At 36.3% G+C, this 14067-nt stretch overlaps 1 protein-coding gene across 1 annotated transcript; it reads right to left on the reverse strand.

Moving 5' to 3' along the window:
• Positions 1-1527: 1527 nt before the first annotated feature.
• Positions 1528-13567, reverse strand: LOC113347670 (myosin-17-like). The gene is made up of 39 exons (XM_026591343.1): positions 13264-13567; positions 12010-12138; positions 11287-11430; positions 11030-11175; positions 10754-10910; positions 10558-10616; positions 10219-10378; positions 9970-10119; positions 9742-9878; positions 9508-9654; positions 9294-9395; positions 9137-9194; positions 8947-9048; positions 8746-8783; positions 8513-8639; positions 8248-8424; positions 7869-8000; positions 7635-7744; positions 7473-7533; positions 7045-7222; positions 6377-6582; positions 6069-6188; positions 5896-5994; positions 5582-5803; positions 5020-5159; positions 4795-4912; positions 4569-4616; positions 4396-4476; positions 4120-4290; positions 3879-4034; positions 3589-3795; positions 3222-3362; positions 3068-3138; positions 2867-2966; positions 2730-2786; positions 2574-2630; positions 2391-2471; positions 2222-2304; positions 1528-2121 (listed from the first exon to the last, which is right to left on the reverse strand). The coding sequence occupies exons 1-39, from the start codon at positions 13264-13266 to the stop codon at positions 1998-2000; spliced, it is 4599 nt and encodes a 1532-aa protein (XP_026447128.1). The 5' UTR covers positions 13267-13567; the 3' UTR covers positions 1528-1997.
• Between the last annotated feature and the right edge of the window lie 500 nt (positions 13568-14067).

Genomic DNA, 14067 nt, shown 5'->3' on the forward strand with positions numbered 1-14067 from the left:
CTGGCTTAAGGACGTCTTTAAGACAACCATGGTCTATGATCTGAAGGAGTGCTACAACGCTTTGAATGGAAGGAGCAGTATAAAGTGAAAGACCTTTGGTTGCTCACTATTTTAACAACTGCGGCTGAATTTCGGAAAGCCAGGTTATTGGGGTTGATTTTTATACTCTTAGAACTAAGATTCATTTGTTGGTGACTTGGTGTCTAGTTAGTCTGGTCGTTTGAGAATCCATATTGTGAGGACCTAGTTCTTCTCGACATGTTCAAAGTAAGATGTGGCAAGGTGAAACCTAATAATCCTGTTGAATGCATTTGGATTCCACCTGATGTTTCAGGAGCAGGTTGCGTTTTGAGGAAAGTCACCCAGAGTGCTTGTTTGGGGGCTCTGGCTGTTGGGCTTGGTGTTAATTCCAACAATGTGGCGGAGATGAAGCTATAGTAACAGGTTAATAATGGGCTCGGTATATAATGGTGGTCATGTCAGATTCAAAAAGTCGAGTTTCTGCATTAAGGAGTGGTAACTTGCCTTGCCAGGACTTTAGGGCGTTGGCGCAGAGTGCATGGGAGATTTTCAGAAATTTCTTTTAGACATGTCTACAGAGAGACAAACTTTGCGGCGGACACTATGTCCAAATCTGCGGCAACTTTGCAGCAGGGGGTTTCATTGAACTTTCATGGTAAACCAGACTTTCTTACGTGTTTAGAGAGTTCAGGTACTATTTCAGATTTCAATAATTTTGTTACAAAATCCTAGTAGTTTCTCACTTATTGTACTTTCATGAAGCCATCTGAAAACTTTTGACATAACACCAAGCTGGTACTCAACTTTTCAGCAAGTCAAGGCTGAAAGATGAGTTTTTGGTTCAACGGTTTGTGTGAAAGAATTGAACAACAGACGTGTGTTAAGTTTTGTAACCAAATAAATTGATATGGATATATCAACCCATTTACTAATTCAGACCATTCGACAAGTTCGGATGTAATAGTGTTTCAATCAAGGATGACCATATTGGTCTGCAACATTCTCAAAAACCACCCTCACCTCTCCCTGATCTTTCATTTCTTCTCCCAGGAAACATGGAAAATTCATCAGGTAAAATTTCTGGGGCTTTTGGTTTTTATAACATTTATTTTCTCTTGTTCTTCTTAGTTTTTTCTTTGGTTTGTCTCTTTAAATTCTCACTTCTTCTCGTAGAGATTCTACCAGGTATAACAGAAAACCTAATGAAACTCGATCTTGAGAAGTTTATAAACAACATAATGTGAGCATTCAACAGATTTTGCATATTCTTCTCAATCATTTATATCTTGTAACTATCATATGAATGTTCGCATTCATCAATTTTACTATTTTGGAATCCTGAATCTAGATCTGTATATCCTGATTATGTTTGTAATTTCGGAGTCGGAATTCTTATTGTGAATCAAATTCCTGTAATGCCCAAGTCATTTTCTCAGACATCAGGTGGTTTCATGAATGAAGAAAGTTGTTGATATGCGATATGCCAACGTAATATGAATGAAACTCAGAATGAAAATAAAAAATTATTACAACAAACATTACACAGAAATGATGTGATTCTACTTTTTCTAATCCTCTGTTAATTGCCAACATACATCAACTATGTATATGCAAATCCAGAAATGAAAAAAAGAAAACTATGTAATGCGCCTAAAAAATGCGGCTAACTAGTATAAAATTACATTTACCCGTAAACCGTAAAGGCCAAGGGAAGAACAAAATGAACTGCATGTTGTGTGCATGATTCTATTTTGCGGCAGTATCACCCTGAGTGATATGACCTCTAAAACAAATACCTCCTCTTGTTGGGAGAGGAGGTGCAAGAAGAAAAAAATCAATCAAATGGTAAATGAAGAGAAATATTGGCCTAGAAGCATTTAAGATAGTGCCCTGGACCGAGTAACCATGCAACTAGATGGACAATGTACATCGAGATAATGGTAGAGGAATATAATTATATACACAGGTGAGAGTTATCAATCTGCCCGTTGTAATAAGAAGACGAACCCTGAGTTCTCCCGGATCAGAGGTGGAGGATCAATGTCTGCTATGTCAATCTGTTCCATTGATTTGGAGATGTCATCGACAGAGAACGGTATGCTGCATCCGAGAAAGTGAAAGATGAGTAATAAAAAAATTAATATGTAAAATGAAAAAGGTTGTAGAAAGATGTCAAATAGTTTATGTAGGAAACAAGTACCTTGAATCATCGTCTAATAAGAACGAACTGCTGATGCCGTTATTTGAATCCTCGGTCATCAATACTCTCATACTTGAGATAACCTATCAATGAGAGAAGTATTTTATCCAAAAGGAACTGAAAATTAGTAAGAATTAAGATGTAACTTAACCAATTCATTGATGCTCACATCCGATGAGACGCTGTGGGTGCCATATTTGTCATCCCAGTACATTGTACTAATTCTGTATAGCTGTTGTATGCTGAGAACCTGAAAAGCAACAGAGAAGAATAAACAAAATGTTGTATGTGGAAGAACCAACACAATGCCGAATTTGCATCGGGTTGAGATGCTCAAAAAGAAGAGACATACCGGGCAAAGTTCCTTTGTGATCTCGTTTAATGTCTTTTTTGGCTTTTGGTGTATGACCTGAATCAACAGAAAGTTCAAATACTAAAAGTAGATTTTTACAAAAAAAAACATCTACAGAAGGTAAAACTGGATACTTTGACCAGATAAGAGTCGTACCAAGAATCCAACTGCTTGTCTGATATGCTTCAGTTCCTCCCAAGCCAATCCCGTGTACTGCATTCAATTTATGTCAAGGATAAGACTCACCAAGATAATAACTACTAAAAGGAAATAAGCGGTAGATTTACTCGCACCTCTTCAGTAGCTTCAACGCACCATTGCTCTAACTCAGCTAGTCCGGATTTTACATACTCCCCATTACTGAATGAGCAACACTCACGACGCAAAAGAAGGCTGCAAAAATAAATGTGGTGCAAAATGCACAATCAGTTTGCATCACTAGACACCTTAACTAGCCTCCAGGAGCAACAATGGATGATCTTGACAATATTTACCTGTTGAAAAGCTGGACATTTATGAATGAGAATATCTGAGTGAACACCTTGCGGACTAAGAATGGAGGAACCTGTAAAACAGAGGAAATTTCACATTTTAAGTTTCCTTTCTGATAGGACTACCATAATCAAACTCATTAAAATTAAAACTCACAAAATTGGCTCTTAATGTCTTTAAGTAGTTGTCCAGCTTTTTCACGATGCTTTGCCAGTGAGCAATTAAAGCTTGTTGAGCAACTGCATTTGCTTGCGAGCGCGACCCTTTCACCAGACTTGCACGAGATGTTCTAGGGGCCTGTGTTAAATTCAAAGAGAGTTTAGACACTCTAGCTTGGCATACTCGCATCACCTATCAAATATGAGTAATAAGTAGGTAGGTGCATCACAAAACATATAGTAAATTATGTCAATCATTTCCTGCAACAAGTCAGAAAAAACTCCATAAATGCATCTTTGGACGAATTAGACGAAAATGCCATTAAAATTTTAATAAACTACAAGTTATGTGGGAAAGCAGCTACCTGAATGCACGCTCCAAGCAACGGGGAGATCTCTTTCTTTAAATTGTCTCTGATCATACCATATATCTTCTCAAGGAATGCTGTCAGCTGTTGCTTAAATAGTAAAGCTGGATATTTGGCTTCGACTTGGCGCAAGTCATCCAGTCCACCAAGCAAACGACCATTAAGAAACGAGAGCCCAGCACTTTGTGGAGATGCTCGAAGTCCCTAAATGACAAACATGGAGATTAAAACCATGTATATGAAAAAATAAGAGGGCTCGTATATAGATTAAGTGTTCTGTTTTTTACTTGAGACATCCTGCCAAAAAGAGAAGCAGATGCTGCTCTTCGTCTTTGTGGAGTCATGCTAGCAGCACCACTTGCTTTAAGTGTACGTTGGAGAAGCAATAATAATGTGGATGAATTAGACAACCAATAGGATAGAGTATCATTATTATCCAGAACCTGTGCATATCAAATCCAAGCATCAATAGGAATTATTTTCCGAACCAATTCATTTCCAATACACATATCTATGAGATACGGATACCTCAATTGCTGAGCCAATTGTCTGAATGATACGATCAAAGACGGTGGTTCTTTCCACTTCAAATGACCTCCAGTGAAGTAGACTTTTGTATATCACACAAGCAGCAATAGGTTTACCACCAGAGAATCCAAGGTCTTGTGAAATACATTTAATCAGCAAATCTTGGTTCTCCTGTACCCCAAAGGCGACCAAATAAGTCAACATAAGGAAATTAGCTACAGTTAGGAGCACCTAACATATCAAAAAGAAAATATCAGCATCATAGGCACTCCATACCTGCTGCTTCTCATTAAGAGATTTCTGTGGCTTTTCCTCAGTTTCAGGCTCTCGAGGATTAGATACAACAAGGCTCATATCCTGGGGCATTATACAAAATCAAGAGTATTGGTTATATACAGCTTCATTGACAAAGCTCAGTTTGCCAATATCAAAAAGTGCTGTTAACTTACTGGAGTTCGTGGTTCTCCATGTGGAACATTTCCATTCTCTGCAGTCCTCTGTTAAAACACATGAAACACAAAAATGGTCATCAAATGGATAAGAGAACGAATTTCTAGCAATGTGCCCATCATTAATTATTATCCAGGGACAGAGCAGGGGTTATAATTTAACAGGAGCCAAAGAAACTCTTGATAGTAGGTTTCTTATACTGAAAATGTTATAAGTTTTCTGTACCTGAAAGATTGTTGTGTTTTGCCGGGTAGATAAAGATTTACTAGTTGGTGAAATAGCCAACGCTTGCTGACGAAGTACTTGATTCTCTGACTCAACATTAGAAAGTTTCTCTTCAAACCTAAGTGGCAGTAAGGAAATGAAAGATTAAATAGAGCAAACTGCTATGTAAATACAATACTTCCAATCGGCAAAATACAGTGTATAGATGTTCTATTAGTTCCAAACCTCTGCACAGAATCTTGAAGCTCCTTAGCTTTTCGCTCTGCTTCTTCAAACTTTTTCATCAGTTCTTCATTCTTGGCATGAGCAATAGCAAATTCTTGTTTGGCTTCCTCTGCTGTCTTTCTTTCCGACAGCAGCAAAGTCTGGACAAATTCGAAGAACAGACATAAATGGCAACCAATGCTTTATAAAAGGATAAACCTCATGCCTCTTAAAAAAGTCTCACTAGTTATATGCAACTCAGCTACTGGGTATTGAAATTGGTGGATACCTATAACCCTGAACTCATGTTATAAGGTACTGAGGATTCCAATACGCAATATAGTAATATAAAAACTTCCTTCTTTTATAATTCAAAACCTTTTTATCCAAATAATCAAAATAATAATGCAGATCAGCTATTTCAAAATTAAATTCTCCTATATCAAACTCATTTGGATATAGTGCCCTCCACTTGAGATTGATCATCATGTGATTTAAAGCTTTGCTCACCCAATAAACTTTACAAAAGTGGAAAGTACTACAGTAGAACGTTTCAGTTCAAGTAGAAGTGGGTGATGTTTACCTTCAAGCTATCAACCTCAGCCGTTAATGAATCGATCTTCTCAGTATCTTGAACTAAAACAGGAGTCTCTTTGATCACCGGAGGAGCTTCTTCAATAGCCTTTCGAGCTGCCTCTCTTTCCTTGATAACCATGGCATTCGCTTCTTCTACTTGTAATTCCATCGCACGCAAGGTGTCTTGCAATTTAGATAATTCTTGGGATTTCGACTCCTCCATGTCAGTCTGCATTATAGAAACACAAATAAATCCATTGTCAATGATCTCACTACCCTGACCAACTAAATGGAAACTACAAAGAGGAACATATTTCCTACCCTTAACCGTTTCTCAAGCTGCAAACGCCATGTGAGTTCCTCAACGCGCTTTTCTAGTTTGTCTTTCGCCTCTTTAAGGGCTCCAGTTTCTCTTGAAGCCTTTACAAATTAATACAAGTGATTAACACCATGTTTCACCAAAAAAAATTAAGTTACAAAGGAGTGTAACAGACCATTTTGAGTTTTCTGAGCTCCCTCCGAGCAACCCTGCTTCTCCAACCACATTGAGTGATAATTGCCGCCTTCTGGAGACTCTTATAGTATGTATAATCTCTGTGGGAACGCCAACGAGTCTGAAAAAGCCATAATAGATACCAATGAAATTTCGTCTTAAACTTCCTAAGTAAGATCTTAAGAAGCGGAACAATAAACGACGAAGATTTAACCACAATATCAAGTGAATTTAATTTCCTTTGAATAAAATAAAGAAGACAAGAACAATTTTAAACATATGGCAGTGAGTTATTTACTCATGGCTTACCTGAATAGTGGTTGAAGCTTTAGTCTGCTTCCTAAACCTGAACTCGTTTCGTGCAACCATACCCCGTAAGCCTGTCTGCAATTTGATAGCAGATGACCGTTGTTCCAAGTATGACTTGTGTGCAATATATCGACGCAAATTCTTCTGTATTTTCACAGCAGATGCTTCTCTTCTCAATTCTTCGTACATTTTACAGGCCAACTTACCTAAAAATAGTAAGACATGCAATAAATCAGCATTCTGGAAACCAGGAGATGCAGCAAATCTAGCAAAACTAATAAGTAACGAATACATGAAAACTTATCTACAGACAGAAAAATAAAACATCAAAACTTTGACCGCAGGTAACATGATCAAAAAATCAAGAAATTTTACTAAAACAATGAATACCATAAAAGAATATATAGTCATAATGCATCGAGTCTCATCCCAGCTTTTCCAAATCCTTTACCTTCAAATATGTATTATTTATAATTCAAGGATTTTATTGTTATTTTTATTTTTGAAACATCCATTTATCAATTAGCAGTCAACTATTTAAATCATTTTAGACAGGTAGATTCAGATGATGTACATGGTGATGGTGGGAGGACATCATCAAAAAAAAACAAAAATTAGCTCCTGCACATCTCCATTTGGACACTACATCTATGAATACAAAACATTACCTCTCCAACGAGATTGCACATGAATTGCAGCCTTTCGAAGTGACAGGAATTCCTTGCGAGCAATATACGTACGAATTTGTCTTTGAATGGTCCTAGCTGCATTGCCCAAAACCTCTGCTCTTCGTGCATCTAACTCGGCCATTTGACCAGCTCTCAGGAAGACCTTAGTTTTCCCAATCTGGTAACCAGGGGAAGTGTTAGATTGTTTGGAATGGCAAACTTTCAGTATAAAAAAAAGTAACTTACAATGAAATGCTGAAGGTACTGGAATAAAAAGAATTCTTGAGGCAAAAAAGCAATTATGAAATCAGTCAATAGCATGTATCCTTTAAAAATTATTTTTACTATGATATGGCCATATGAGAATTAATAATGCTATCGGGTTTCATGCAACTTATCGACACCTAAAGCAGGATTTGTTGGGTCACCTGATAACCTTTCAGTCCCTTCTTATCCAGAATCTTTTGGCATGCGACCTTCTCATCGTAGCTATATAAAGAAAGCATATGAAATGAACATCAGTTATTTTTTTCTAAAAGCTTCTTCTGCCTACACAGCCAAATAAGATGTATTTAAAGTAGATGACTTACTTTCCTTCCAAAACTTCTGGAGCAAGGAGGCCGAACCGATTAAGAAACTCATAAAACGTCCGTCTTGTAGGATAGCCAGCACAGCTGATCCTAATTGCCTCAAGAACTCCCTAAAATATGAGAGAGAAGAGAAGACAAAAAAATATTTAATCAAACAAATATTGTATTTGTGTGAAACACAGGTGAGGACAAAATAACAAAACATTATGCATTTATGTCTCATCGTGAACTTACACCACACCGTAATTGTTGCATGATGTTGGAATTCTCAAAAATAGCAGGTTTGAGGACATTGTTTGGCTTTACACATCTGATGTAATGAGGCTCCGTGGAATTCAAGGTCTCCATCAACGATTGAAGTTGGAGCTGCAATATTAGAAGCATGTCTGTCAAATTAAATTGAATTTGTATTTTGAAACAACATTCCCAGTCTTAGATTTAAAGACAAACATGCTCCATAAGCATACAAGTACTGCAGAATATTATCCATACACTTTCAGTAAACATTAACAGATGCATGTGTGTCTCTGACTCTCTGTGTTTCAACAGCAGTTGACCTGTGGGGTTCATATCTTCACTATAAGAAAGGTTACAGAGAATGGACCCAACTTACCTTAAACCGAGAGCCAATGGAAGAGAACTTAGATGACTTCGACGAAGAAGATTCATCGGGAAGTATAGGAAATAAACCAACAACAAAGGAGCACCTAGAGCTTGTCAACAGATCTTGATGTTCTGCCACCACATAATCTTTGTTTTTGTCCAAGAAATGATTAGCCTGATATGTCACCTGCAGTATAGTTGGTAAACTGTGAAATCAGTTGCAAAAAAAAAAAAAAAAAAATCATAAATATTCAAGATTACAAAGATATGCTTACCTCCCCAGCATAGTGATTTATTATAAAATCTGTACGAGAAAGCTTTGGCTTTGCAAAGCGCTTGTGTTTAGGAAACGTCTGGTATAACTTGTTGGCAAATGTTTCATGCGTCGACTTTGGAAACATGCTGCATAATTGCAGAACCAAAAGGAAGTAAGAAAATTATGTTGAATCCGCAATTGAAGCGTAACTAAAGCCAGTATAAACCAAAAGAGTAATGATGCCAAGCATACCAAGCTTCATCTAGGAGTGCGATAATACCTCCTGGTTTCTGCAGAAAGATTTAAGTCGTTGCATGTTAAGGACATTAAGTATCCACCACAAATAAGAATACGTAGAGCAATAGAGGCAACAGATTTTTTCCTAAGGTAAGCAAAATGCTAGAATTACAACAGCACTTCTTTATGACAAGAACGGTTCCCTTAATTACAAACCTTTTCAATCAGATCCAACATATCTTGGTTATCAACAAATTCTATATAACTCCAGTTTATTTCCTCCTTCGTGTACTCTTCCTGCTCCATTTTAAAGACGTGCTGCAAAAATACATTGCATGTTAAAAATGAAGGGTATGAACCATGCAATTACCTCAACAATAAAGTCAAACTTCTGCCACTAAGATACCTGATTGAAATGTTGTTGCAGCTTCTCATTTGTAAAATTGATGCAGAACTGCTCAAAACTGTGACAATGAACACATGCATGAGAATACCATCAAACGTTATGTCTGCTATGATCTAATAAAAAATACTGCAAATGTTCCTTCAAACCGGCACATCACCTATTGCACTTGAAACTTTCAAATCCATAAATATCAAGAACCCCAATAATTGACTTGGAGTTAGGGTCCTGCCCAATCGAATTGTTAATTTTGGTCACAAGCCTGTCCACATAAATTGAAAATTGTCATAACCATACATGTTTTATGAGAAGAAAGAAATCCACACGGTACCTACAAATAATAGAAAAGTAATTCAGCATGTGGAGCTGGTTACCAATCAAATAGGCGAGAATATATTGTTTTTGCTAAACCATCCCTGCTAACAATCGCAGAAGCAGGATCAAGAGTTCTTGTGATAACTTCTTCTGGTGTTATCATTACACGTTTAATAAGTGCATCCTCCAAGCTCATAGGATCACACCTATACCAATATACTTTGAGTTAATCAACAACACCAGACAGCAAAAGGTATACTTTGAGGCACATAGAAAGCTACATATGAACATACATAAGGAGTTCCGCTGTCATATTCAGATGGAATCTGGACTTCTCATCCTTAATTTCTGAGGAGTCTATCTCCTTTCCCTTTGCAAAGTTAATATTTCCAAGATGAAGAATTGAAGCAACCACCCTGAAAATTGCCTCCTGAATAAATTTATTATAATCAGATATTTGATTGGACCAACTAAGCTACAGTTGAAAAAGCTGATTTTTCTGAAAAAAGAGAAATGCAAACCTGTTCCTGTTCACTGATTCCGACTATATCCATAGCTCTTCTGGTTTCAAGATACTCTTCCGCATCACTTACTCCAGCTAGCTCATAGCAATTAGATTGGTTTAGGTAGTGGAACGATCTAGGATTCCCCAACTTATATTTTTCAACTTCCTAAAATATATATGATTAGATACTATTATAATCAAATGTGAAGAAGTGACAGGACACAGAAGTATTGATTAACTCAGAATGATCACAATTCACTAATACCTCAGGTGGTGCTGCACAAAGAAGATAAAAGCAATGATAGTTTCTTTCGGGATCTGAAACTTGGCAAACCCGAGATCGCTCCAGCAGGTATGTTCTAATTGCTGCCCCCGATATTCTTCCATTCTTGTCAAACTGGATTTCAACAAATTTACCGAAACGACTACACCAAAACAAGAAAATGTATACAGAATTAAGATAATGTGACTGAGAAATCATCAAAATTACAAAGGTTGTATAGAACACATGACCTCTATTTTCCTCCAATAAATGATTATAATTGCATACGAGCTACAGTTATCACATAAAGATTCCTAAAATTGGATAAAAGAAATAACTAACCTCGAATTGTTGTTCCTAACGGTTTTAGCATTTCCAAATGCTTCAAGAACAGGGTTGGACTGTTGATATAGAGACAAGTCAGTGATTGGTGCATTCCCAAATTAAAGAAGGTAACCAAAGAATGTGGAACTCAAAAAAGAAAAATTATTAAAAATCATCTTAATAATGTTATGAGCATGCAGAAACAAAATCTTACTTCCAAGACTTGTTGTTCAACTGTCCTTCCTTCCACACCAGATCGTCCACCCAAGTATGCAAGATATCTCATGAGCATTTTTGTCGTTTCAGTTTTACCTGCCCCGCTCTCTCCACTAACAAGAATAGAATTGCTCTTCCCTTCATTGATCATTGCTCTATATCATAAAAGATAACATATAAATACCTCCCAAATAATTGTTGACTCAAATAGTACAAGTTCATACCAATTTTTTATTATTTGAATATAAGAAAATTATTTGAATATAAGAATAACCTATATGCAACATCTGCAACTGCAAACACATGCGGGCTTAGCTCCCCGAGTCCCGCTCCTTTATATTGCTGCATCATGTGCGTATCGTATAGATGTGGCAATCTTTGAAACGGGTTTATTGCAATCAGGATATTACCAGTGTATGTCTGCATAAGATGGAAAAAAAAATGAAGGTTAGCATTGCATGACAATCACCTCTATTTGCATTATCTAAATGAGCTTGGAAGCATGTATTGAAGGGTATATAATTATCTCACATAGATTTCATTAAGTTCATATCTAGCAGCCAAGTTTTGCAGAACTCCAGGCTCATGTAAATATGAAAGCTTTGTCATGTCATCTACTCCCCCTGGTGGAGCTTCAGTATCCTTTGGGAATATCTTCGACAAATTTACAACAACCTGAAGAAAAAGAAAAAAATATTATTCCATTCAGAAGTTAACTCATAAATAACGAAAAACTATCCACTATATATCGTAGCTAGCATCACAAGTTGTATATTAACTGCAATACTACTTGCAAGAGCGAATTTTCCACGTGTTAATATTCAGCTAACTTTGAATATAATGTATATAGGAGATTGCATTGTCTATAATTCCATGCTTAGCAGTTTTGAAGGGAAAAAATGCCTACTTGCCTAATATAAGGTACGGATATGAAATAGACATGTTGTACTGCGAATCAAACAAGCTACTCTGATAGCTAGTAATGATAAAACCAATAAAAGACAATGGTATATCCGTCTACGTATCAAAAAAGTATAAGAAGTACAATGAGACAAATGGGGATAACAGTAAAATTATAGATGGCAATGCTTAGAGTGTCATGATGAGGTTCACTATATCCAGCAGGCTATAGAAACAGGGCAACTTATCCAACTGCACTAAACAGGCATTTCCAGCTGAAGTAACAATGTCATACAAGTGTATAAGGATGACTGATACAACAGAAGACGAAAAAAGAAATACAAAAGCACATACTGATTTCCCATGTGTAGTCTTAACATGCACTTCCTGACCATTGACCTTGGTAACTTCTCCATCAACCCAAGCCAACTTCGGATCTTCCACCCATACATGAGACCCTAACACAATATTGACAGGCGTCCCCTGCAAAATCAAGTGTCAGTAACAAACATATATAACCCAAGTGATGTAATTTCATAACATCAGACACTATAATTCTACATAGAAAAGTTGCGCGTGTTTAGTGGCATAGATATGAAAAAGAAAGGTATCCCCCCTTCATAAACACGCCTTATTTAGGCATTCCCCTATAACTATGTAGATGCATGTACACAAATTCCTCTAGCCTGAACGCATCCTCGTGAAAGATGTTCCCAATTTTAGTAAAATGACTTCATAGCTCTCGAACTTCCAATAGCTCCTATCCCTCTATCAAATTTGTGTCACAAAATCATGCACATACGACAACTTAATCCCTCTTTTCTGCACCGATAAATTTTATGTTCTACTCTAATCCATCGCCAAACGAAAGAAGCCAACAGCAATTTCGCACCTCATAGAATTCGAAAATAAACCAATACACACTAATTCCCAAACTTACCTATGTCTAAAATTCTAAAATTCCATTTCATAGCTCATGTTTAAACTAATTGTAGACTTCCCTAAGGAGTATTTACAACTACTTATCCCGATTCAAGTAATGCAATCAATCTTACTATTGAAACTAAATCCACCACAATTACAAACAAACCAAAATCAAGTTAGACTAGTTGCTTATCAAAAAAAAAATGTTAAAACCATATGCATGTGGCAACATCTTTATCTTTCCATCAGACCTAACTTCTTTTTGAAAATCTATTCTACTCGAAGCCACCGAGAGAGGAAGAAACCAACATCAGTTTAGCACCCCATAGAATTCGAAAATGAATCAATACACACTACTAATTCCCAAACTTTTACCAATCTCTAAATTCCAAAATTTCAATTTCTTAGCTCATCCCAATTGTATTCTTTCTTCCCTATATAGTATTTCCAAGTCTATCATCTAAATTCAAGTACATGCAATCAATCTTACTATTGAAACTAAATCCATCACAATCACAAATCAACCAAAATCAAGTTAGACTAGTAGTTCATCAAAAAAAAAAAAATCGATTCAGCTCCAACAACAGCAGTCAGGACTCAGTACAACAATCCAAACATCAAAATCAAAACTAAACACAAAAGTAATAAGATTATTAATTAGGTAAGGAAGGAACAGTAAAGTACCATTTAATGATTTGTTCAAAAAATCCTTTCCCCTTCTTCTTCTTCTTCTTCTTCTTCTTCCTTTCTTTTCATCCAAAACAAGCACAGAAAATAACTAAAATGGAAAATCAAGTGATGATGTAGATCGAGTAGTAATCAATAGATGTAGAACTGATTATCAAAGATTTAATCGATTGATTGATTGAAGAAGAAGTTTTTTGAAATGGAAAATGAATTTTTCCCCTTTTCTTAATTAAATTATTATTTTCTTCTCCACACCTCTGTATGTTGCTGCTTTGATATTGTGTTTTCTCTCTCCTCGGTGTAGTGTTTTTTTAAATACGGCGATGAAAATGAAAAGGAAAGTTGGAGAAGAAGTGGAGGAGGACGGATGGTTGGGACATTCGTGGTCACCACCACCACTTTTTCACTGACTAATTATACTGCAGTGAAAACAAAGATTTTCTTGACTATTTAGGAGTTTGAATTTTTTGTGTTTTTTATGACGGTTTTGCCCTTTGTATTGTAACGTATATACGGTTTTTTTTTTCTTTCTTTTTTACTTTGTGAGGGAGGATCGGCATTGAATTTTTGATTGATTCGTTTTGAGTTTGAAATTTGAATATATTGTGTGATTTTTATCAGGAGGCTAAAATGTAGTTTTCATTTTCAACATATTTTGACCTGTCAAATATAAGTCAAACTTCAACATATTTGGCTTGTCACAAATACAAGAAACAAACATTACTTCAAATCACAATGAAATTAGAAGACTGGATACTACTTCAAATCTCATTCAGCGCTAAAATTCCAAGTTGAAGATAT

The sequence above is a fragment of the Papaver somniferum genome, chromosome 2 (genome assembly GCF_003573695.1).
Source record: "Papaver somniferum cultivar HN1 chromosome 2, ASM357369v1, whole genome shotgun sequence".
Taxonomy (NCBI): domain Eukaryota; kingdom Viridiplantae; phylum Streptophyta; class Magnoliopsida; order Ranunculales; family Papaveraceae; genus Papaver; species Papaver somniferum.

Excerpts from the sequence above, each read along its gene's own strand:
- LOC113347670 (XM_026591343.1), bottom strand. Across the intron at positions 4,477-4,568 it reads ATGGAGAACCACGAACTCCA|GATATGAGCCTTGTTGTATC; the intron begins GTAAGTTAACAG and ends ATAATGCCCCAG. Across the intron at positions 4,035-4,119 it reads CAATTGGCTCAGCAATTGAG|GTTCTGGATAATAATGATAC; the intron begins GTATCCGTATCT and ends TGATATGCACAG.